A 23442-nucleotide genomic window follows, 5' to 3' on the forward strand; every position below is an offset into this window, starting at 1 on the left:
TGAGGTCACCATGCTGTTTCTTCTCCTGCTGAAAGGTTGTTTTCCATTGGTGTCATGGCGGCCATTTGGTGACTATCAGTAAAGGAGATGGAAGTTTGTCCACCTTCACTTATGGCCATTTGGTTCTAATGGAAAAAAAAAAGTAATGTTGCTCGGTGGCTGAGATCCGTGGCAGCAAAAACTAGCTGATTTACTAAGTGGTCAGTGGTCCATTTACATTTATTAAGATTTGTGAATCGCCCGGGGTGATTTTGGGCCCATTTTGCCTCAAGGCACGGAACGGCGATCCGATTTCTCCTCCCAGTCTGAGTCCCGTTCGACCGCGTGATCCGGGGCCCGCTCCCTCGGGGAGTCTGGTTCCCCCCCCTCCTCCTCCTCCTCCCCCTCACCTATCAGATCCCTTAAAGGGCCAGTCAGTTTTTTCTTCAAAATTAATTTTACTTATGCATAGGACTTTTTTGGAGGCGGAAGCTCATCAGCAGGATGAGCAGCCCCCTCCCGCGAAGATTGCACGGCGGGACACGTCTCTGGATGCCCTTTTGGCCCCTGGGCGGGCTCTGGATCCTGCTCCCTTGGGATCTTTTCTGGATCCTCTCCTTCAAAACGTAGATGGGGGTGTTGATGAGTCCGCTCCAGTAGAGGGGGACGACCCCCGGGTTTCTCGGCTGTTTTGCCGGGAGGAGTTTGATGCCTTGATCCCCTATATCCTGGAGGAACTCAAAGTGGAGGCACCAGTCCCCAGTTCGGAGCCAGTTAAGGGGAAACCAGTACTCTCGGGGCTGCGTGTCCTGCCCCAAACATTTCCTTTCCACCCAATGCTTAAGCAGTTGGTCACTCGGGAGTGGGAATCTCCAGACGCGACCCTGCGGGTGGGACGGGCAATGGACAAACTCTACCTTTTATCCGAGGAAGCCTTGGATATCCTCAGGATTCCCAAGGTGGACGCGTCAGTTACTGCGGTCACCAGGCGGACCACCATTCCTGTTACGGGAGCGACGGCTCTTAAGGACTTACAGGATAGGCGGCTAGAAGTCCTCCTCAATCGCATTTTTGAGGTGTCAGCGCTCTGTGTTAGAGCGGCGGTCTGCAGTAGCCTCATGCAGCAAGCGACCCTCGGGTGGGTTCAGCAAATGCTCACATCACAGGTGTTGCCACCAGAGGAAGCAGATCAGGCGAATAGGATGGAGTCTGCGGTAGCTTACACAGCGGATGCATTATATGATCTGTTGTGGGCATCTTCACGCAACATGACCACTGCAGTTTCGGCTAGATGGCTTCGCTGTTTTTGCCGAGCGGCAACATGGATTTGCCGAGCGGCAACATGGAAGTCGTTGCATACTTTTGCGTGACATTATCGTCTGCACCTTCCGTCATCAACTTCTGGACACTTTGGCGACAGGGTCATTCGAGCAGGGCTTTCAGGGGCCCACCCGATTTAGGGAAGCTTTGGTACATCCCACCGTCTGGACTGATCCTGGTACGTACAGGGAAAAGAAAATTATTCCTTACCTGCTAATTTTCGTTCCTGTAGTACCATGGATCAGTCCAGACGCCCGCCCGGTGGTTGTTGGGATTCTGGGGGTTTTGCCTGCTCGATCTGCTCTACTCATTCTGTTTCTTGATGTTTGCCTCCGGTTTTCGAGGCTGTTCGACAGTTCTTTTTGCAAGTTGAAATTTGTGACACCAGATGTCCTAGTTTCTTATAATCCTTCTCTGGTTGGTACACTTGATCCATCCTTCGTAGGTTGTTCTTTTGGCTTTGATATTCTCTATACTGAGCACTTGCAGAGGGTGCACTGGTTAATATGACAGCACCCTCCGAAGCCTTGTCTGACTCCATCTGCTGGACGGGGGACATAACCCACCGTCTGGACTGATCGATGGTACTACAGGAACGAAAATTAGCAGGTAAGGAATAATTTTCTTTTACTAGGGACAGCTGTACTTGCTGTAGCTTCCAGGAAATCAGTCCATTTTACGTTTCGTTTTCACAGCTCTGACGTCTGTTAGCTGACCACATTCTTACATTCCCCCTTTGAAGAGTTTCTCCTAGGAACCCTTCACACCTATCTGCATCGCACATCGCCTGTCTTAGGTTGTTCCGCCTGACCAAGGCTATTTCTTATTGGCTAGAGACTTTACCCGTCCTCGTACCAATGTGCTCATTTTTCACAGATAGCTATTATTTGTGGTGGGGAATGATGCGTTGACTTCATTAGAATCCAGGAGCATCAGGTTCAACGTTTCAGCTTGATTTAGCATAATCCGTGCGCTGGTCTGAGTTACCAACATTTCAGATACTTGGTCGCGACATCTTCGTAAACAGATACAAAGGCATGGCAAGCAGAGGCAAACAACAAATCCCAGTAAGGCAATCGTACACATGGAGCCAATTAGAATTTTGAATTCTGAACCTAAGCTAGAGAACCATGATCCAAGGGATCCAAATGGATCACTGACATCAAGGCCTTTCCAGGTTTGCACAGGTACATGAGCAATTGACATCATGTTTTGGTTGATCTCTTCAATTACTTCGCCTTTGTCATCTATTTGAAGACAACAGTTACTGAGGTTAAACTTTCCACATAGTCCTCCTTCTGAAGCTAGTATGTAATCTAACGCTAGATGGTTCTGGTAAATGGCATTCGGAAATCCTTTTGCTGTGCAGCTAGTATTCTCTGTGCTTTTGCAGTTTCATTAGTAATTATTTCAACAACAGCTTGCAGTCTTATAATATGATTTAACATATATATTGGGGTTCTGTAACCCCAAGAGCCATCCTGAGCCCAGGAGGCAGGGTCATAATAGGCCACAATACGTTCTGGTCATAGATAGGAATAGAAATAGTTGCATATCCCTGTGAGAGTAAGCCTCAGTTAGAATGGGTGAATCCCTACAAGGAGATCAATCTCAGAAAAAGAAGATCCAGAGAAAAAGACAGATACTCAAAGAATAAGAATTCAAGAAAACATTTGATCCATACTGAGACACATCACACTCTAAGAGGGCAAGCAGTGGGATATAGTATTTTAGTAATATGATCAAAGCAGTTTTCATAGACAAAGGTAAAGAAAAACACATTACATAATCATTTAGCTGATTCAGTGAAGAAATACATATAAGTAGTGGAAGTCAGACTGGAAAATGCTACAAAACTTGGAAAAACTGCATTAATTCTGTCTAAATAATGGCATTTGCAAATAGGTCCAAACAGCATCTGAGCAAGACACAAAGCAATGCACACACAAAAGAAAATCAAATGATGAAACATATGATGAAAGGTGTACGATGGCTTTCTTTGGAAACAGTTCACAGTCCAATTCCATGGCAAAGGATGCAGTTATAAGGATGGGATAATCTCTGAATTCAATGACTCATGCGGGGCAAACAGTTCTCTCGGCTTAGTGCACTTCAGTGACATCGAAGCACAGCCTTTCAATTCAGCACTAGGTATGTTACTTGATCAGAATCTAACATAAGAGCAAAACAAATTCAGATTAATCAGGGATAAGATTCCATCAGACATTACATAGAACATTAAACTTTGATACACAACTTCATTCACTCTTCAGGTGTAAGGACACACAACACAGAAAACAAACAACAAGTAACATATTTTTTCTTCTGATGAGCTCAAACACCTGATCAGAAATAAAAGTAGGCCAAAAAAGTGTGTGAAAAAATACTTAGTGTCTAGATCTATCTAAAATAAAACAAAAGTAAAAATCAAAAAGGAGATCTGTTTAAAAATGAAAAACTGGGAAAAAGGAGAAAATGTAATCTTCAACAGTCTTCAAGTGTTTCATCTGCTATTAACCTGGGAAAATATAAAACCTGGCAACATAAAGGTTAGAGAAATTACAGCTCAATTGAAACTAAACATTTTAATATTAATTCAGCAAATTGCGGTCATAAAGCTACTTTTTGGTCTTTTATATTGCTGTGCCTCCTGGAGGCGATATACTCATTAATACTCAGCTTCCACTCATTTTTTCTTCTTCTTCTTTTCTCTTCTGGAAGACAGTCCTGCAGCTGAATCTTTGTTACTGAGAACTCTTTCGCTTCTGGGGAAGTATCTCTTCTCTGTGAAATGACAAATCATTGTTAATTTTGACATATAACTTATACATAAGGGCAATTTTAAATTTGCAAGAAAAGTCTTAGGGATGTACTTACTGTAAGTGTGCCAGTGTGATGACCAAATCTCTGTATGCTTTGTAATAGCCTGAATCCTGACTGCTGAATAACTTTTTCTCAATGAACCAAGAACTATTATGATTTTTCTTAATATCTTTTAATTCCTTGCCAATCTGTCTATAAACTAAACACACAACTTCTGTTTTTAAACTAAACTGATCAATTCATTAAAATGAAGTCTCTCTTTTTTTTTTCCTCTGTCTCTCTGTCCGTCTCTTTGCGTTCCCATTCAGCTGACCCCTCCTTTTCCCCTCTCCACACTGCCACTCAAGCGGCAAGTTGTAAACTTTAACACTAGTAATTAACACCTTGGGAACTCTGAAACAAGGAAAAGCAATATGTCCTCTGCTAATGAAAAATCAAATCTAAGTAGTAAATGAAAGTAGCTTTAAATAAACACATTGTGTTCACAAGCATAACGCAGAGCGGGGAACAGAGAGAAAAAATGCCATTAGATAAACAGCAAGAAAAGGAAGTTCTCAGAACTCTGTCTGAAAGAGAAAAAACACCTGGAAACTAACTACATGTAACACTGCAGGCAGAATGACGTAGCAGCGCGAAATGTAAGGAGAGGGGCTCCCCAGCCCTCCCTTTCTCTTCCACTCAGCTTTACACAAAGAATTCCAATGGGTGGGGCTAACTCACTCCAAGGGAAGAATTTCTCACTCTCCCGCTCTGCTGAACACAAAGAAATTCCAAAGGGGGGGGGGCAACGTACTCCAAACGAAAACTCCAGCTCCCAGCAAAACACCACGCGTTCCCGCTCTCTGCTCGACACAAAGAAATTCTTAAGGTGGGGGCCACTGTAACCAATAGTCTATTTAGCAAGAAAAAAACACCTATCTCCATAACCTCAACCGCTTATCAAACTGATTATAATTGTCAAACTTGCCCACGGTGTCTGTGCACATACAAACAACTGTAAAATTTACTAGGAAAGTTGTCTCCAGCCCCCTGCAGTTTATCATGCAACTTGAAACTGCCGGAGCTCATGCTGAGGCAGCAGACTATACAGCCTAAGGCAAAACTAACAAAACTGATTACAAATACAAGCACTGAGCTCTGAGACAAGCGGCGTTTCACAGGGACCCGCCTACAGAAAGGTGAGGGCCCTGCATGAGCGAAACCTAGAAAGCTGAATGATCTTAGAAAGCAGCAAACAAGGCAGAAAGAACGCAGGCAAAGATACCAAAAAACCTACACATATAGAAAAATCTATTCTCATACATACAAAATAACAACAATAACAATGGGGACCCTCTTATAAGAAAGGGACTTAGGGCCTTACCTGCTCCGACGTCTCGGACAAGGCCAACAAAAGAATTAGGGCTCCAGAACCCTGTCACGGACCCTTTAAATCAGCAGGCATCAGAACCTGTCACGACCCTACTTGCACTACTCCAGAGTGCAACTGACCAACGCCAGTCACGCCCGGAGCGCCTGGCAACTGTCGACAGCTTTAGGCAGCTGCCGCACACCTGAAACCTGAGACTTGACTACCCACGGAGGCTTGCGCAAGGCCCTCCCGGGTTTCAGCACCAGATGTTTAAACCCCTGGCTATGATGACCAATAAAGACCAGCCTTAAAAGTCAAAACAGTGAGAAGTTTATTATAAAGAAATGCGTCTTTTCTTTAGGAGCAGCAGGCATTACAAGCAAAGGATGGAAGCCCAAACCTGCTAGTGCAAAGCGTTATAAAGGGTTACCTTCAGCCAATCAACAGGTGTCTGCGTGTACCCACCCCTTATCCCTTGTCCAATTAATAAATCTTGCATGTGTGTATGTGCATCGTTACTAGGGACAGCTGAACTTGCTGTAGCTTCTAGGAAATCAGTCCATTTTAAGTTTCGTTTTCACAGCTCTGACGTCTATTACGCTGACCACATTCTTACAGTTTCCAGAGAAGCGTTATTCCTCTGGTTTTTTCAGGCTTCTAAGCCTTGTTGTTGCTCTGCTAGTGGGTGCCTGCTTCGCGCTCCATTCAGCCTGCAGTCGGTGGCTCTGCCGAACAGCCATGCCGCGCCCGTCTCGTTGCTGCACCTGTGGAGAGCCAGGTTCACAGCGATGTGCGCTTGCGCCTGTCCCGATCCGAGGAAGAGGGCAGCTTGGGAATACTTGAAAAAGAGTCAGGGAGGCATCGTGAGACCGCAGGGCTTGTGGGTGATGCTGGCACGGCAGCAGGCCCCTTCCTGGTTAGTGTGGGAACAGTGGCCATTTTGGCTTCCTTCGCGGCTACCTCTGAAGCTGTGGGGGGAAAGGGGATCTCCCTCCACTGCTGACCCCGTCCGATCGGAGTCTTGCGGAGGTCCGGGGGTCTGGGATCCTCTGTCAGAGGAAGATGGGGACCTTCTGGGGGAAGATCCTGATGATCCTGCGGTTTTTTCCTCCGATTTTGTTGTGCTGCTGCATAAGTCATATCTCGCAGGGAAGGCCGCAGGGTGATATTTTTCCAGGCAAGAGAGTCCGTAGCTAGCAAGAGGTCCAAAATTTCACAGACCAGTGGTATGACTAGGATTTGGCGAGTCCTGGGAAAAGCTGCACATTCAGATGCTGCAGATGAGGCCTCGGGGGAGCCTGAGGACGGGGAGCCTCCAGTAAAGGACCCTCCTGAGGCGGATACTTCTCCGGAGGGACAGGATCCAGACGAGGAGTGGGGTCAAGGCCCAACTGTTGAAGGGAACCATCCAAAGTTGGTTTGTCTTTTCCACAGGGAAGATTTGTGGCTTCTGATTCCCTCTGTACTTAAGGAGCTGGGAATTAAGGTTCTGTGAGAAGAATCTGATCATGAAGAGTTGGACCCAGACATGGATGGTTTGAGGTCCGGCGAAAGCCTTCCTTTTCCATAAATCTATAAAGAAGTTAGTGGTTAGGGAGTGGGATACTCCAGAGACAGGTTTGAAGAATGGGAGAGCAATGGATAAATTCTATCCGTTACCGGAGGACCCGCTTGAATTGTTGAGGCCTCCAAAGGTGGGATGCCTCTGTATTGATGTTATGAAGAAAACCATTCCGGTGCCTGGTTCTGCAGCGCTTAAAGATATCCAAGACAGGAAGTTAGAAGTCCATATCAAAAAGATCTTTGAAGTATCTGCTCTGGGCATTCGTGCTGCGGTTTGCAGCAGTTTTATGATTTGTGCTGGTTTGCACTGGGTACAGCAGCTGCAGGCTGACAAAGCAATGTCAGCGTCTGAGGCTAAACAGGCCAAGCGGCTGGAAGCCATGGTGGGCTATGGAGCAGATGCGTCATATGACCTCATCAGAATGTCCTCCAGGACTATGATGTCAGCAGTCTCGTCCAGGTGGCTCCTTTGGTTGACTATCTGGTCAGCGGGCATTTAGACTAAGTCTCAGGGGCGTTACCTTTTAAAGGGAAACTGCTTTTTGGAGAGGAATTAGAGGAACTCGTAAAGTATCTGGGAGAGAATAAAGGGCATAGTTTTTTGGAGGATAAGCTGAAGGGCGGAAAAGTCTTTTTCTGCGTGGCCCCACTTTAGAGTGGTTTCGGCAGAATAGGACTTTGGGAGGAACCCAGAGACAAGGCACTGAGAGGCAGCAATTCTGGAACCAGTCTTTCATTGCCGAAAGCCGAACAGAGATGGTTCCTGCCAGGGGGCGTCTGGATCCAAGATCGCCCAATAAATCAAGGCCGGTCCACTCCAATGTGCCGGTCATAGATGGTCGGTTGACTCTCTTCTACGAGGAGTGGGCCAGGGTCACGACAGACCAACGGGTCCTAAATGTGATAAGACAGGTTACGCTTTAGAATTTGCTCGTCCACTAAAGAACTTGTTCATAGTCTCTCCTTGTGCTTCCACAAAGAAAAGGCGGGTGGTACAGGAAACCATCAACTGCTTACAGATGCTGGGAGCCATTGTTCCCGTCCCCATAGAGGAAAGCAGGGACGGGGAGGTATTCCATTTATTTTTTGGTCCTAGAGAAGGAAGGGACCTTTTGCCTGATTGGATTTAAAAAAGGTGAACGAGGCTCTCAAAGTTCCTTGTTTTTGGAAGGAGACCCTGCACTCGGTAGTTGCAGTGATGCGCAAAGGAAAGTTCTTGGCCTCTCTAGATTTGACCAAAACGTACTTACATAGCGATCCAGCCGGATCATCAGAAATTCCTGAAGTTCATGATTCTTGGGATGCATTTTCAATTTTGTGCCCTTCCATTTGGGTTGGTGACTGCTCCGAGGACCTTCACCAAGGTGATGATCATGGTGGCAATGGCTTTCAGGAAGGAGGGCATTCTAGTTCACCCATATATGGACATTTGGCTTATTCGAGCAAAGTCAGAAGTTCTTTGCAGACAAGCAGTGGTGTTTGGTACTGCAATGGTTAAAATCCCTGGGTTGGGTAATGAATCTGTCAAAGAGTCAGCTTACCCCTACTCAGGTGTTGGAGTTCCTGGGGGCAAGTTTTGACACCAGGATCGGGAAAGTGTTTGTCACCAGGGAACACATTTGCAGACTACAGAGGCAGGTTCGCAGCTTGTTGGAGAGAGCGGTCCCCAGGGTGTGGGATTACCTGCAGGGAGAAAGACTGATACTTCACACATATCCAGCACAGCTCCCTGCTTCAACGGCAGGGGAGAAAGCTGATACTTCACTTTCAATGCATATTCAGCATAGCTCTCTGCTTCAACGAAAGGGGAGAAAATCTGATACTTCACTTTCAATGCATATCCAGCATAACTCTCTGCTTCAACGGCAAGGGGAATGAAGAAAAGTGGATCTATATACAGACAGCAACCAACAAGGACTGAATTACATAGTGTGGGTAAACAAATAAGCATGGGTGTAGCTTGCTTATTGCGGCGGTTACTACCCCTAACTAATTAAGCTAGATATTTCATTTAGATGCAGTTCCAACACTGCTCTCTACATTAATGGTGGGGGTGGAAGGGAAATAGAACCAAAAGGTTACTAAGAGCCAAGAATGACAGATAAGCATGAGGAAAAAAAAAAGTGCGAAACTTGCTGGGCAGACTGGATGGGCCGTTTGGTCTTCTTCTGCCATCATTTCTATGTTTCTATGTTTCTCGGCTCCACGGCTTCTACGTTGGAATTGGTTCCTTGGGGCTTTGCTCATATGAGGCCTCTACAGAGTGCATTGCTTTCCTGGTGGAATCCATTGTCAGAGCTTTCCTGATGGAATCTGTTGTCATCTCTTACGGAGATGGCCAGGTCCAGTCTCTTATGGTGGCTTGGTTGGGACTACTTAAGTTGGGGTGTAGATTTGGGAGGTTCCGAATTGGATAGTAGTCACCACCATTGCCATTCTCTCCGGTTGGGGAGCTGTATGTTTCCCAACTCAGTCGGCGCAGGGCCGGGGGTCGACAGTAGAGTCGTCATGATCTATCAATTGCTTAGAAACAAGAATGGTGCAGTTCGCGTTGCATGCCTTTCTACCTCACTTAAGCGGACAACTGGTCAGTAAGGATTTTGTCGGACAATGCAACAATGGTGGCTTATATCAACTGACAGGGTAGTACCAAGAGTTGGATGGTACTCAGGAGGCCCAGAAGTTAATACACTGGGCAGAGCAACATCTGGACTTTTTGGCAGCTTCTCACATACCTGGGATAGATAATGTGCAAGCAGATTTTCTCAGTCAACAGCTGGATCCCGAGGAGTGGGAATTGTCGGAAGAAGCAATGCAGTTTATCCATCGCAAGTGGGGCAAGCCCCACATGGACTTGATGACAATTCAAAGGAATGCCAAAGCTCCGTGCTTTTTCAGTCGCAGAAGAGAACACTGAGCAGAAGGGTTCAATGCCTTAGTACTCCCATGGTCGCAAGGGCTTCTCCTGTACGTATTTCTACTGTGGCTGCTGCTGGGCAAAGTGTTGTTGTGAATATAGATTCATCCGGAAGAGGTGATTCTAGTGGCACTGGAGTGGCTTCAACTGCCATGGTTTGCAGATTTGATCATTCTAGCGATGGAAGGGCCGCTGCATCTCGCCCATCTTCTGAACCTTCTGCACCAAGGTCCCATATTTTCAGATCAGGCGGCTTGCTTCTGACATTGCGGTTTGGCTTTTGAGAGGAAGCATCTAAAGAGGAAAGGGTATCCCGAGGATACCCTTACCATTTCTGCCGCAAGCTAGGAAGACTTCAACATCCTTAGCCTATGTGAAGGTGTGTAAAGCTTTTGAGACTTGTTGCGCATTGCAGGAGGTTGAACCTACTCAAGCATCTGTCAGATTGCAGAGAAACTTCTTCTCAGTGTTCTATTTGAAATTAAGGTTTTAAGTTAATTTGTTAAGGGATGGGATAGGATCTGAAGCTTTGACAGAAGGATTCTGGAATTTCACTGCTAGCACCACCCTCTAAGTGTAGTGGCTGTGATGTCACAGGAGAAATCAGTGTTTTCTGCTTTCATTTGCTTGTTATGGCTATACTGGTGTAGCATGACTAATGGAAAGGAAATTTATTTATTTAAGGCTTTTCTTTACCGACATTCGTCAGAGTCATCATGCTGGTTTACATTGCAAAAACAGGGAGAAATAGAAAGATAAATCAGTTACAAAAAATAGGGATCCACAAAATGGGAGAAGTGAGCGTGAAAAGGATAGAGAGACAGGGCTAGATGCATAAAGAGGCAGGGATAGATGCATACGTAGGATATCATAAATAACTAAAAACTAAGACAGCATTTTACAACGGCAGTAGAACTATAACAGTATAAAACAATATAACAGTAGATAACTATTTATAAATCATGAGACAGTGTCTTAAGTGGCGTAAGGGAGAGGCAGGTGAAAAGTTAGCTAGTGTTCAACACATTATGTGTAAATAGATTGTAACGGGCAGGAAACATCTAGGGTGGGCAGGAAAGGTTATGTAGAGATGATCCAGCGGGCATTGAGATGCGTGGGGTTAGGGGTAGGCTTCTTTGAATAACCATGTTTTGAGTTTTTTTTTTAATTTCTGTGTGCATTGCTCCAGTCTGAGTTTGGGTGGCATGGAGTTCCAGGCATAGGGACCAGCGATGGATATGGCACGCTCTTTGGTAGACTTGAGGTGCAAACGTTTCGGAGAAGGAGTGTGAAGGGTACCTTTATATGATGATCTGGTAGGTCTATTGGATGTGTGGAAGTGAATCGTATCTTTCAACCAGTGCATGTTCTGGTTGTGGAGGGTTTTATGTATGATGGTGAGTGTTTTATATGTTATACGGTAGTGGATGGGGAGCCAATGAAGATCTTTGAGGATCGGGGTGATATTGTTGAATTTGCGTGCGTTGGTGAGCATTCTGGCGGCGGCATTCTGAAGAAGTTGAAGGGGTTTAATCGTGGCTTTGGGTAGACCAAGTAGGAGGGAGTTGCAATAATCTATTTTGGAAAGGATGGTGGCTTGTAGTACTGTTCGGAAGTCGGTAAAATGGAGTAGAGATCTGAGGTTTTTTAGTGTTGAGTTTAAAGTAACAATCTTTCATGGTCGCGCCGATGAATTTTTGGAGGTTGAGGCGATGATCGATTGTGAAGCCTAAATCTCGTGCATGTTGTGAGAGAGATTTTGGAGGGGGAGTATTAATGTTGTGATGAGGCGGTGCGAAGTTCTGTTTTGGAGGAGTTTAGGGCAAGTTTAAGGCGGGTGAGGAGGCTATTTATAGATGAAAGTAAGTTTTCCCATCTTTTAAGGGTGAGGTAAGGGAGTCGGAAATGGGGATGAGTATTTGAATGTCATCGACATATAGGAAATGGGGGAGGTCAAGATCGAAGAGGAGCTGGCAGAGGGGAAGTAGGTATATATTAAAGAGGGTTGAGGACAGTGAGGAACCTTGGGGTACACCTCGGTGGAGAATGGATGGGTTTGGATTCATAGTCATCTATTTTAACTTTATACAGTCTGTTGGTAAGGTATGATTTGAACCATTGGAGGGGTGTGTTGGAAATGCCAATTTCTTTGAGGCATGTTAGGAGTATGCTGTGGTTTACTGTGTCGAAAGCCACGGAGATGTCAAGTAGTGCCAGCAGGTATGAGTGACCTTTATCAAAGCCTTGTAGAATGGTGTCAGTGAGGGAGAGAAGGAGAATTTCTGTGTTGAGTAGTTTACAGAAACCGAATTGAGAAGGGAAGAGGATGTTATGAGTTTCAAGGTGGTCGGAGGGCTGTGTGTTTACTACTTTTTCGAGTACTTTGGATAGAAAAGGGAGGTTGGAGATGGGCCGGAAGTTGGAGGGGGTCATTAGGGTCGAGATTGGGTTTCTTAAGTAGGGGTTTGACCGAGGCTTGCTTTAGGAGGTCAGGTATAATTCCTGAGGATAGCGACCTGTTTAAGATGTCAGCAATAGGTTTTGCGATGGTACTGGGGATGGATAGTAGAGCTTTGGTGGGTAGAGTGTCCAAGGGGTGCCGGGCAGGTTTCATTTTTTTGAGTATCTTTTCTATTTCAGTGGACGAGGTCAGTTCAAAGTTGTTAAGAGGAGTTTGTGCAGTAGTAGTGAGGGATGTGGGGGGGAAGTGTTGAATGAGTTTATCAATTTTTTCACTGAAGTAGAGGGCAAGTTTATCGCATTTTGATTGTGTGTCTGAGCTTGTCATTGATGTCCACTCCTGATAAATCTTGCTACTATACTATAGAACAGAAAATCTTAAATGAATAAAAGTAGTTCATACTGGATATAGTTCAGATAATATACAATCTCATGCTGTGAGTGGCCACAGTCCCTGTGGCTACTTTTCAGTGTGTTCTTTAACTATGGTCATTTCGAGCTTCATACACCCGATCACACAGAGAACATTCATCTTGCACAGCTCTTCTGACTCTACATCTTCGGGGGTGGTTTATGTCATTAGTTGTCCCTGTCAGAAATTATACATTGGCAAGACGTCCAGGATGATTAAAACGTGTATCATTGAACATCGATCGAACATCAATACCCATCGTGAAAATGCCCCCCCTGGTTGGAACACTGGGCTTAATACTCTCACACTGTATCCGATCTAAAATTTTTTGTCATTGATGTGGTCTGCTCTCCTGTGTGTGTGTGGGGGGTGGGGGGGGTAATTACTCTGAGATCCTAATAAAGAGGGAACAAAAATGGATTTCTCTCTTGGATACTGTAGTTCCCAACGGGTTGAATTGTGAACTCAAGTGGAGTTTCTTCACCTGAGTATCGTCTGCTGCGTTCTGATTGGCTATTCATTCCTGTGTTCTGATTGGTTACTTCTTTTCGCGCCAAAACCATCTGAGCGTTTAAATCACTGTCATACTGTAACTCTGCACTCCCTGTACTTGTAACCTCATACAGAGAAAGGTATGTTCTGAGACACCCCTTTATGCCTTTAATATGTTTCTTTTAACAGTTTTTTGTCGGCTGTATCCCTTGTTTTGTTGGTCTGGTTTCTTTGAACAGTGAAATTTATATTTGTTTTTGCAGAATGATTTTCTGTGTTATCCCTCCCGACGCAGCCAGCTTGGTGAAACATGGGGTCCATGTCGGGGGACCCTGGACCCGAATTGGAATATTGTATTTAACAGTGGAGTTACCATATTATTAAAAAAAATTCTTTGATAAAAGAACTTTGGATCAACAGAGTATCTTTCTGCACTTTTCGTGGAATACTTGATGGTCAAAGTGCAGCTCTAGCTCGTGTTTTGGATCTATCCATATTTGAAACATTTCCAGTAGTATCCCTCCAGTAATCCAAAAGCACCATACAAGGAGTTAGAGAAAAATAATTATTACACATTAATATGATTTCTCTTTCTGTATCTTCCCAAAAAGATATCACTTGTAGACAGGGCCACCACACATTTATTTATTTATTTATTTATTTATTTAAGGTTTTTATATACCGGCATTCATGAAATGATCACATCATGCTGGTTTACAAATAAACAGGGGTGCAATAAATACATCAAAAACAGAAATAACGTGTCGAAGAAAGCAGTTACAATTAACAAGGACTATTGAACTGGGATCAGAGGAAATAAAGATAGTTTAGCAGAGACTAAATTATATACAAGGAGAAGAGGTACAGCTGCTGTGTTGGATATGTTGATGGCGAGGTGCATTAATTTAAGTCCGGGAAAGCTTACATATGGAAATAAGTACCATTTTGTCCACAGTTGCGCCAACATGGTGGAGAAGCTGACCCAGAAAAGACTGTGAAAAACATGGGACATTGATTTACTCCATATCCATTTAACCAATTTGCACATATGGATATGGAGTGTGCTTCCTGCCATATCTCGTCCCATTCAGTGTCGTTCAATGTGAGTTGTAGATCCTCATTCCACTGTTGTATCGCTGAGTTAATTCTGTCCAGAGTTTCATCCATATCAGATCTGGAACGATACATACGAGATATAGCTTTCCCATCCAATGAATGATCACTAAGAAACCGCTCTAAGTGTCGTGGAACCTGAGGAGTGCACCCCTCCTCCTCATTCTTGTCACAGCATCCCTTTTCTGCAATTTTATTTAAGAACATAAGAAATTGCCATGCTGGGTCAGACCAAGAGTCCATCAAGCCCAGCATCCTGTTTCCAACAGAGGCCAAACCAGGCCACAAGAACCTGGCAATTACCCAAACACTAAGAAGATCCCATGCTATTGATGCAATTAATGGTAGTGGCTATTTCCTAAGTAAACTTGATTAATAGCAGTTCCCTGTATGTACCAGGATCAGTCCAGACACCTGGGTTGTGACTCCGCACCAGCAGATGGAGACAGAGTAAAACTTGTCGGGCACCCCTACATATAGTAAGGCGCCACCCACAGCTCCTCAGTCTTTCTCTGTCTCCAGCAGATGGGGCAGGTCCACCCACAGTCTCGACTGATCCTGGTTAGGGAATTAGCTAGTCAGGGGATTTTGAATTGAAAAAAAAAAAAAGAAAAAAAAAATTGAAAAGGAAGAAGAAGAAGATATCTGCAGGGAGAGAAGCAGCTCTGCAGACGCCCGAGTCCTGTAAGCCTCCCAGGGGAGTTGAAGGTCCTGAGGGGACCATCCCCCCCTGGTTGAGGCCGCTGCTGGGGTTGAGAACCCGGCCTGTGCAGGCAGCAGCGTCGGGGGTGACACCGGGGAGTCCGGTTCACTCACCCCCGCTGGAGAGGAAGGAACAGGACCAAGGCCAGCGGCAAGTACAGGGGGAAAAAAAAAAAGTGTGTGTTTTTTCTGGCGGCTCTTCCTCTCGCTCCGTTTTTCGTAGCGGGGGGGGGGGACGGACGCCGTTTGTCGCAGTCGAACGGGCTGTGTGTGTGTTTACCTTCTTGTGCTGTTCTTTTTCCTCCCGGCCGCGGGCAGATCGCCGCATGCCGAGGGGAGCCGCGTGCGGCTCAGCGCGCTCGCGCGTGTCTAGGGAGGGGGTTTGCTCTAATTGCGTTGCGGGCGGCGAGGGGCTGTCCGAGGTCGGTCGGGGGGCCCGACACCGGCTGGCGCGATCGCCGCCGCGCGACGAGCCCGATGAAGGGGGCAGGGCTGATCCGTTCCCGCTGAGCGCGGGAACGGCGGCCATTTTGGCTTCAGTTCGAGAAGCCACGAGGAAGGCCGTGGGGGATGCTGGCTTACCCCCCCGCGCTTTCCCCACAGCAGCGACCCCCCCGGGGGGGCCTTCCCGGGGGAGGAGGATTCGCAGGAGGGCCGGAGTCGGAGGCCTCCTTTTCCTCCGATTTTGCAGGTTTACTGCACAAGCTTGTCAAATACAAAAAATTGAAGAGGAAGAGAAGGCATTCCAAAGGGGGTTCGGACAAGTCGGATCCCTGGAAGAAGAAGTCGGGGGACACTCCGCGGTGACCCGTGGATCCACCCAGGAGCCGGCCCTTACGGGGGGGTCCCTCAGGATTCGGAGTCCGATTCGGAGTCGTCGGCGGAGGAAGTTTTGGATGCGGACGCTCCTGGGGGCTCCGAAGTGCCCGCCGGGAAGGAGGCGGGACAAGCCGGGAAAGATAAGGGGGCGCCAGTGGTGGAAGGGGATGATCCTAAGGTCGTCCGCTTGTTTCGGAAAGAGGAGCTGGCGCCGCTGATCCCGGCCATCCTCCAGGAAGTAGGAGTGGATGCCCCCCCGGTGGGGGCTCGAACAGATGCCAAGATGGATCCGGTGCTGCTGGGGCTTACAGGACCAGCGGTGGCCTTCCCGTTCCGCTTCTCGGCGACGGATATCCTGTTCCGGGAATGGGATACTCCGGAATTGGGCCTCAAGGTTAGTAAAGCTATGGACAAGTTGTATCCCTTGCCGGACGACGCACTCGACATGCTCCGTTTTCCCAGGGTTGATGCAGCGGTATCGGCGGTTACGAAGCGGTCCACGATCCCGGTCACAGGGGCCACGGCCCTTAAGGACATTCAGGATCGAAAGCTGGAGGGGCAGCTGAAGAAGGTGTTCGAGGCTTCGGCCCTGGGAGTCCGCGTGGCTATTTGCAGTAACTTTGCGCTGCGGGCTGGTTTACGCTGGGCGCAGGTACTTCAGGCGAATGCAGGTCTCTCTGGCGAAGAGGCGACACAGGCAGACCGGCTGGAAGCGGTAATAGCGTATAGCGCAGATGCCATGCATGACCTGCGGACGTTGGCCAGAGCCATGGTCTCGGCAGTTTCGGCACGCCGGTTGCTGTGGCTAAGAAATTGGGCGGCGGATGGGTCCTCTAAGGCTCATCTCGGTTCTCTTCTGTTCAAAGGGAAGCTGCTCTTCGGTAAGGAGCTGGACGATCTGATGCAGTCGCTGGGAGAGAACAGGGCTTTCAAGCTGCCTGAGGATAGGCACAGAAGCAGAACTTCTTTCTCCAGTAGGGCCCGTTTTCGGGGACCGCGAAGGTCGCGGCTGCAGAAATCGTCGGGGCCCTCCTACCGGCCTGGCTCTGGATCTTCGAGGACACCGTCGTGGTCTCAGTCCTTTCGTGGGAGAAAGTTTGGGAGGCGAGATGGTCCCTCGTCGGGGTCAGGTCCTAAAGCCTCACAATGAAATACGGTCGGTCCATTCCCGGCAGCCGGCTCCCCCGGTCGTGCCATACGTAGGGGCCAGATTGGAGCTTTTCTACGGGGAATGGACCAGTATAACTACGGACCAGTGGGTCCTCAACGTGATAAGACACGGCTACGCACTAGATTTTGCTTGGATTCCGGCGGACAAGTTTTTGGTCTCCCCTTGCAAGGGTCGCGGCAAACAAGAGGCTGTCCGGGAGACCCTGTGTCGGCTGCAAGACCTGGGCGCGATAATGCCCGTTCCACCGGGGCAGCGCCGTCAAGGAAGGTACTCCATCTACTTCATCGTGCCAAAGAAGGAAGGGACCTTCAGGCCCATCTTAGACCTGAAAGGGGTCAACAGATGTCTTCGGGTTCCACGCTTCAAGATGGAGACGATTCGGTCGGTGATAGCCTCGGTACGGCCGGGCGAATTCCTGGCGTCCTTGGACCTCACGGAGGCTTACCTTCATGTCGGCATTCAGCCGGACCATCGGCGGTTTCTCCGCTTCTGTATCCTAGGCAGGCATTATCAGTTCAGGGCTCTTCCCTTCGGCCCCGCCACCGCTCCGAGAACGTTCACAAAGGTAATGGTGGTGGTGGCGGCCGCGCTTCGCAAGGAGGGATTCCTGGTACATCCATACTTGGACGACTGGCTCATCCGGGCCAAATCGGAGAGCGAATGCCGACAGGCAGTCGACAGGGTCCTGCAACTCTTGCGCGCTCTTGGGTGGTCAATCTCGCCAAAAGCCGCCTCGTCCCCACCCAGACGCTACATTACCTGGGAGCGCTGTTCGACACGAGGCAGGGCAGAGTGTTTCTGTCCCAGGAGCGGGTGTCCAAGCTTCAGGGCCAGGTGCGCAGGTTAATGTCCCTGCGGTGCCCGCTGGTCTGCGATCATCTCATGGTGTTGGGATCGATGGCGTCAACGCTGGCATTGGTACCCTGGGCTTTTGCTCATCTACGGCCATTGCAATCCGCATTGCTCTCCTGCTGGCGGCCAGTGTCGGAGGAATTTCACCTGCCACTGCCACTATCGGATCAGGCGAGGTCCAGCCTACAGTGGTGGCTCAGCTCCGACAATTTGACACGCGGAGTGTCCCTGATTATGCTCGCCTGGACGGTGGTCACTACGGATGCCAGTCTCTCCGGCTGGGGGGCGGTGTGCATGGGACACTCGGTGCAAGGACAGTGGTCCAAAGCTCAGTCACAGTGGTCCATCAATTGCTTGTAGACCAGAGCGGTCTTGCTGGCGCTGCAGGCTTTTCTCCCATTGATTCACGGGAAAGCGGTCAGAGTCTTGTCGGACAACGCGACCACAGTGGCGTACATCAATTCCCAAGGAGGAACAAGGAGCCGAGCCGTCGCGGAGCAGACGCGGCAACTGATGATCTGGGCGGAAAGGAATCTCAGCAACATCGCGGCGTCCCATATAGCCGGAGTGGACAATGTCCAAGCGGATTTTCTCAGCCGACATTGCTTAGACCCGGGAGAATGGGAACTGCTGGAGGGCGCTTACCACCTCCTCTGCGAGAGGTGGGGAACGCCTCACATGGATCTGATGGCCACCGCTCAGAATGCCAAAGCCCCGAGGTTCTTCAGTCGAAGGAGAGAAAGGGGGGCCGAAGGGGTGGATGCTCTGGTCCTCCCCTGGCCCACCAACGTTCTGCTATACGTGTTTCCTCCTTGGCCTCTGATAGGCAAAGTTCTTCGGCGCATAGAGATGCATCCCACGGAGGTGATCATGGTGGCGCCCGAGTGGCCACGGCGGCCTTGGTTCGCGGACCTCCTGCAGTTGGCACGGGAGCCCCCTCTCCGGTTCCGAGGGGAGGCGGCGCTTCTTCGTCAAGGACCTGTCTGTTTGGAGGACGCGGATCACTTTTGTCTCGCGGCCTGGCTTTTGAGAGGAAACGCTTGAAGAATAAAGGGTATTCGGATGCGGTGGTAGCCACATTGCTGAGTTCTAGAAAGCGTTCTACATCCTTCGCCTACGTTCGAGTTTGGACGGTGTTTGAGGATTGGTGTAGAGCTCGTGCGGTGAATCCTGTGCTACCATCCGTACCGGATGTTCTTGCTTTTCTTCAGGCTGGCCTTGCGAAGGGTCTGTCTTGCAGTACGCTTAAAGTCCAGGTGGCGGCGCTTGGTTGCCTCAGAGGTAAGGTGCACGGTAGGTCTTTAGCGCAGCATCCGGATGTGGCGAGTTTTCTTCGGGGAGCCAAGCATTTGCGGCCACCATTACGTCCGCCTTGTCCTTCTTGGAATCTCAATTGCGTTCTTTCCGCTCTTTGTACGTCTCCTTTTGAGCCTCTTAAGCGTGCGATGTTGAAGGATCTTACACTCAAGACGGTGTTTCTTGTAGCAATCGCGTCGGCGAGACGTGTTTCAGAATTGCAGGCGTTATCTTGCAGGGTGCCTTTCTTACGCTTCTCTGAGGCGGGGGTCTCGTTAAGGACGGTTCCCTCCTTCCTCCCGAAGGTGGTGTCAGCTTTTCATTTGAACCAGTCGGTTGAGCTGCCCGCTTTTCCGGAGGGGGAGTGTTCTGATCCTGATACTAGACTGTTGAAGAAACTGGATGTCCGCAGAGTCCTGCTCCGTTATCTGGAAGTTACGAATCCTTTTCGGGTTTCGGACCATCTTTTTGTTTTGTGCTCGGGGCCAAAACGTGGTGGGGCAGCTTCCCGTACCACGATTGCGCGCTGGCTCAAGGAAGCCATTGCTTCGGCGTATATATTGAAAGGGAAGCCTGTTCCTGCGGGTCTTCGGGCTCACTCGACGCGAGCACAGGCCGCCTCTTGGGCGGAATCTTCGCATGTGTCACCACAAGAAATTTGCAGAGCAGCGACGTGGAAGTCGTTGCACACGTTTGCTAGACACTACCGGTTGGATGTTCAGGGCCTGGATTCGGGGGGCTTTGGAGAGAGAGTTCTGCGAGCGGGACTCTCTGGCTCCCACCCTCGGTAATTCAGCTCTGGTACATCCCAGGTGTCTGGACTGATCCTGTTACGAAAAGGGAAAGGAAAATTAGTTTCTTACCTGATAATTTTCGTTCCTGTAGTACCAAGGATCAGTCCAGGAGCCCGCCCACGTAGTCTGTTTTTTGGAGTTACGATGAGGAGAGTCCGCTCGGTTGGGCTCTGTTTTACTTGTGTGTTGTTGGGGCCTCTGGTTCTGGGAGTTCTGATCCAGCTGGGGGTTCTTTGAATCGGCCCTCGTTTGGGGCGCTATAGCTAGTTAGTTGGAGTTTGTTCCATTTGCTTTGACATTACGTACGACTGAGGAGCTGTGGGGGGGCGCCTTACTATATGTAGGGGTGCCCGACAAGTTTTACTCTGTCTCCATCTGCTGGTGCGGAGTCACAACCCAGGTGTCTGGACTGATCCTTGGTACTACAGGAACGAAAATTATCAGGTAAGAAACTAATTTTCCTTTAATGAACTTCTCCTCCAAGAACTTATCCAAACATTTTTTGAACCCAGCTACACTAACTACACTAACCACATCCTCTGGCAACAAATTCCAGAGCTTAATTGTGCGTTGAGTGAAAAAGAATTTTCTCCGATTAGTCTTAAATGTGCTACTTGCTAAATTAATGGATTGCCCCCTAGTCCTTCTATTATTTGAAAGTGTAAATAACCAATTCACATCTACCCATTCTAGACCTCTCATGATTTTAAACTCCTCTATCATATCCCCCCTCAGCCGTCTCTTCTCCAAGCTGAAAAGTCCTAACCTCTTCAGCCTTTCCTCATAGGGGAGCTGTTCCATTCCTTTTATCATCTTGGTCGCCCTTTTTGAGATGCGGCGACCAGAATTGTACACAGTATTCAAGGTGCGGTCTTACCATGGAGCGATACAGAGGCATTATGACATTTTCTGTTTTATTCACCATTCCCTTTCTAATAATTCCCAACATTCTGTTTGCTTTTTTGACTGCCGCAGCACACTGAGCTGGCGATTTCAATGTTTGATATTTGATGGCATTGAGCTTGTCTTTAGTTAGCAAGTTACAGGAATACTGGCAGGCTTGTTTCAGCGTGGGGGTATATAAGGAGTGACATCAGCAAGCCTCTTAATCTCTAAGTCTGCAGGTTGGCATGCATAACCCACTGGTCTGGCATGGTTTGAATGTATTAAAGGAAAGGAAATTTATCAGATAAAAAGTTATTTCACCTTCCTTTTGCTCTTTAGGAACAACTGTATAAGATGCAGCACTGGCAGCAGCAGCAGCAGGCATACCCTCCGCCTTCCCACTCTCACCATCAACGCACTTTTTATCCGCCACATCCACAGATGCTTGGATTCGATCCTCGTTGGATGATGATGCCTTCCTATATGGACCCTCGAATGACTCCAGGTCATGCTCCTGTGGATTTTTACCCTTCTGCTATCTTTCCTCCAGGTATGGGTGGGTTTTCTTGTAGTCCAAAAAAATACAACTTATAAAGCATCTGATTTTAGTGGTACAATGCATCATTTAAGTTTTGTATTTATTTATAAGACTGCTGTAATATTTAAGCAATATAACCAATAAAATGTTTTCCTGTTTGGTGTAATATGACATAGTTGACTTTGTCAAAACACTTCAAACTAGTGCTGTGACATGGGCTCCAGTTTTTCATGATTCTGTGGTAAGGGTCTCAAAAAATGTGGCCCTTGCCACTGGAATCAGGAGCCACGTTGGGGATGGGTGAGTGCACCTTTTTTTCTCCCCTCCCCACCATCACCCCAGTTGATCAATCTGGCCATTAGATTCCACCTTAGGCCAGGTCCTTCCGTTTTGCTGATGAACCACATAGCATTCATGGAATTTAAAACTCAGCTGTAGCTCCCAGCAGCAGAGGAGGAGGAAGCAGCTCAAGAACATGCTATTTTCCTTCTCTTGCTGGTCAGATTAATTGACCAAGGAAGAAGTGAGCATATAAAAGGGGATGGGGGGGCTGGGCAAATGAGAGGGGTACAGATAGGGATATGAGAGAGGATTAGCTGGGGGTGAAAGAAGACTGGTTATTGGTGTTTGTGTAAGAGTAAGAAAGGATCAAAGCAGGGGAAAGGTGTTTTTTGTATGCGAGGGAGGACCAGGCATGGAAGGGAAAGGAGAAGGTATGATGGCAGAGAGAGGCTAAAAGATGAACTCTTCCCTCCCCTAAACCTGGACTGTCTCCCTCAGATCCTGGAACATCCCTCCCTTACCCTTCTCCCACCTCATATCCTGCCTGATCCCTGATCCTTTTCTTCAACCAAAAACAACAGAGCATATTATACAAACATCCAAATAAAGTTGGAAACCTACTTTATTTTTATAATGTAAAATAAAAGTAACATTTTATATGCAAAAATTTGCACATTTATGCACATATGCAATGGAATTACCACATTTCAGAAACTTTGCTGTACATTTTTTAAACGTTTGCCACAGAATCTCAGCTTTAAAACAAATTCCTGTTCATTCCTAGATCAGTCCAGACTCCTTGATTTTTGCCTCTCTGCTAGCAGATGGAGACAGAGAAAAAAAAGTTTCACTGACACTGCAGGTGGCACACTCAGTGTGCCACCTGCAATCTCTCAGTATTTCTCTGTCTTCAGTACATGGTAGAACCTGCAGTCTGGAGTATATTTAAAAAAAAAAAAAAAAAGAGGAAAATAGTTTTCAGGATTCCTCCCAGGGAGTTCTTAGGTCCTGGTTGGGCTTTCCTCCCTGGTTTGAGGTGATTGAGCAGGGGGTTGGTGACCATTTTGTTGGCTTGCTTCTTGCTTCTGTGGGGCTGATAACTGGTGGTTCAGTTCCCTTTCCACCAGGAGAATCCGTTGACTGCCGCATGAAGTCTGCTGGATAGCCAACATTTATGGGAAGTGCTGGATTTTTCTTCTCTTGTTGCTGTTTTTCGGCCATGAAAATTTAAAACAAAAAAACAAACAAAAAGCAATTGGAAGTTTGACGGGAGGTCAGGTGTCCTGTGTGGGCAGTTGTCTTAGCCAGTGCTGCTTGGAGATCCCTGGGAGCGTTTTTTCACAATGCGCTGCTCTTGGCCTGTCAGACCTAAACCGGCTCCCGCCACCATGCTGCTTCTGCCTGAGGGGGAGATATGGCATATGACGTGGAGAGTTGCCCGCTCATCTCTACAGAGCCAGCTTGTGTTCCCGATGCATCTCCAGAGGGAAAGGCAGTTGAGGGTAGGCAATATGGAGCAGCTGCACGCAAGAAAGCTCCAAGGGTGTCTGGGCCTTTTTGTTGGTTTGTCCCGTTTAGTGTGGGAACGGTGGCCATTTTGGGGAAACTAGCAGCGGCAGCAGAGGTTTCTGCAGAGGCAGGAGATTCCCCAACCCTTTATTGCCAGCTGTGCA

At 47.9% G+C, this 23442-nt stretch overlaps 1 protein-coding gene across 12 annotated transcripts in view; it reads left to right on the plus strand.

The window, feature by feature from the left end:
- The window catches only part of PRRC2B (proline rich coiled-coil 2B), a 393423-nt gene that overhangs the window by 195256 nt on the left and 174725 nt on the right, over positions 1 to 23442 (plus strand). For all 12 annotated transcript variants that reach the window (XM_029612564.1, XM_029612560.1, XM_029612569.1 and 9 more), the window contains one exon: positions 21289 to 21499. In XM_029612564.1, the coding sequence (XP_029468424.1) occupies positions 21289 to 21499 (211 nt within the window). The remainder of the gene's footprint in view (positions 1 to 21288; positions 21500 to 23442) is intronic.

This window comes from Rhinatrema bivittatum, chromosome 8 (assembly GCF_901001135.1).
Source record: "Rhinatrema bivittatum chromosome 8, aRhiBiv1.1, whole genome shotgun sequence".
NCBI classification, from domain to species: Eukaryota; Metazoa; Chordata; class Amphibia; order Gymnophiona; family Rhinatrematidae; genus Rhinatrema; species Rhinatrema bivittatum.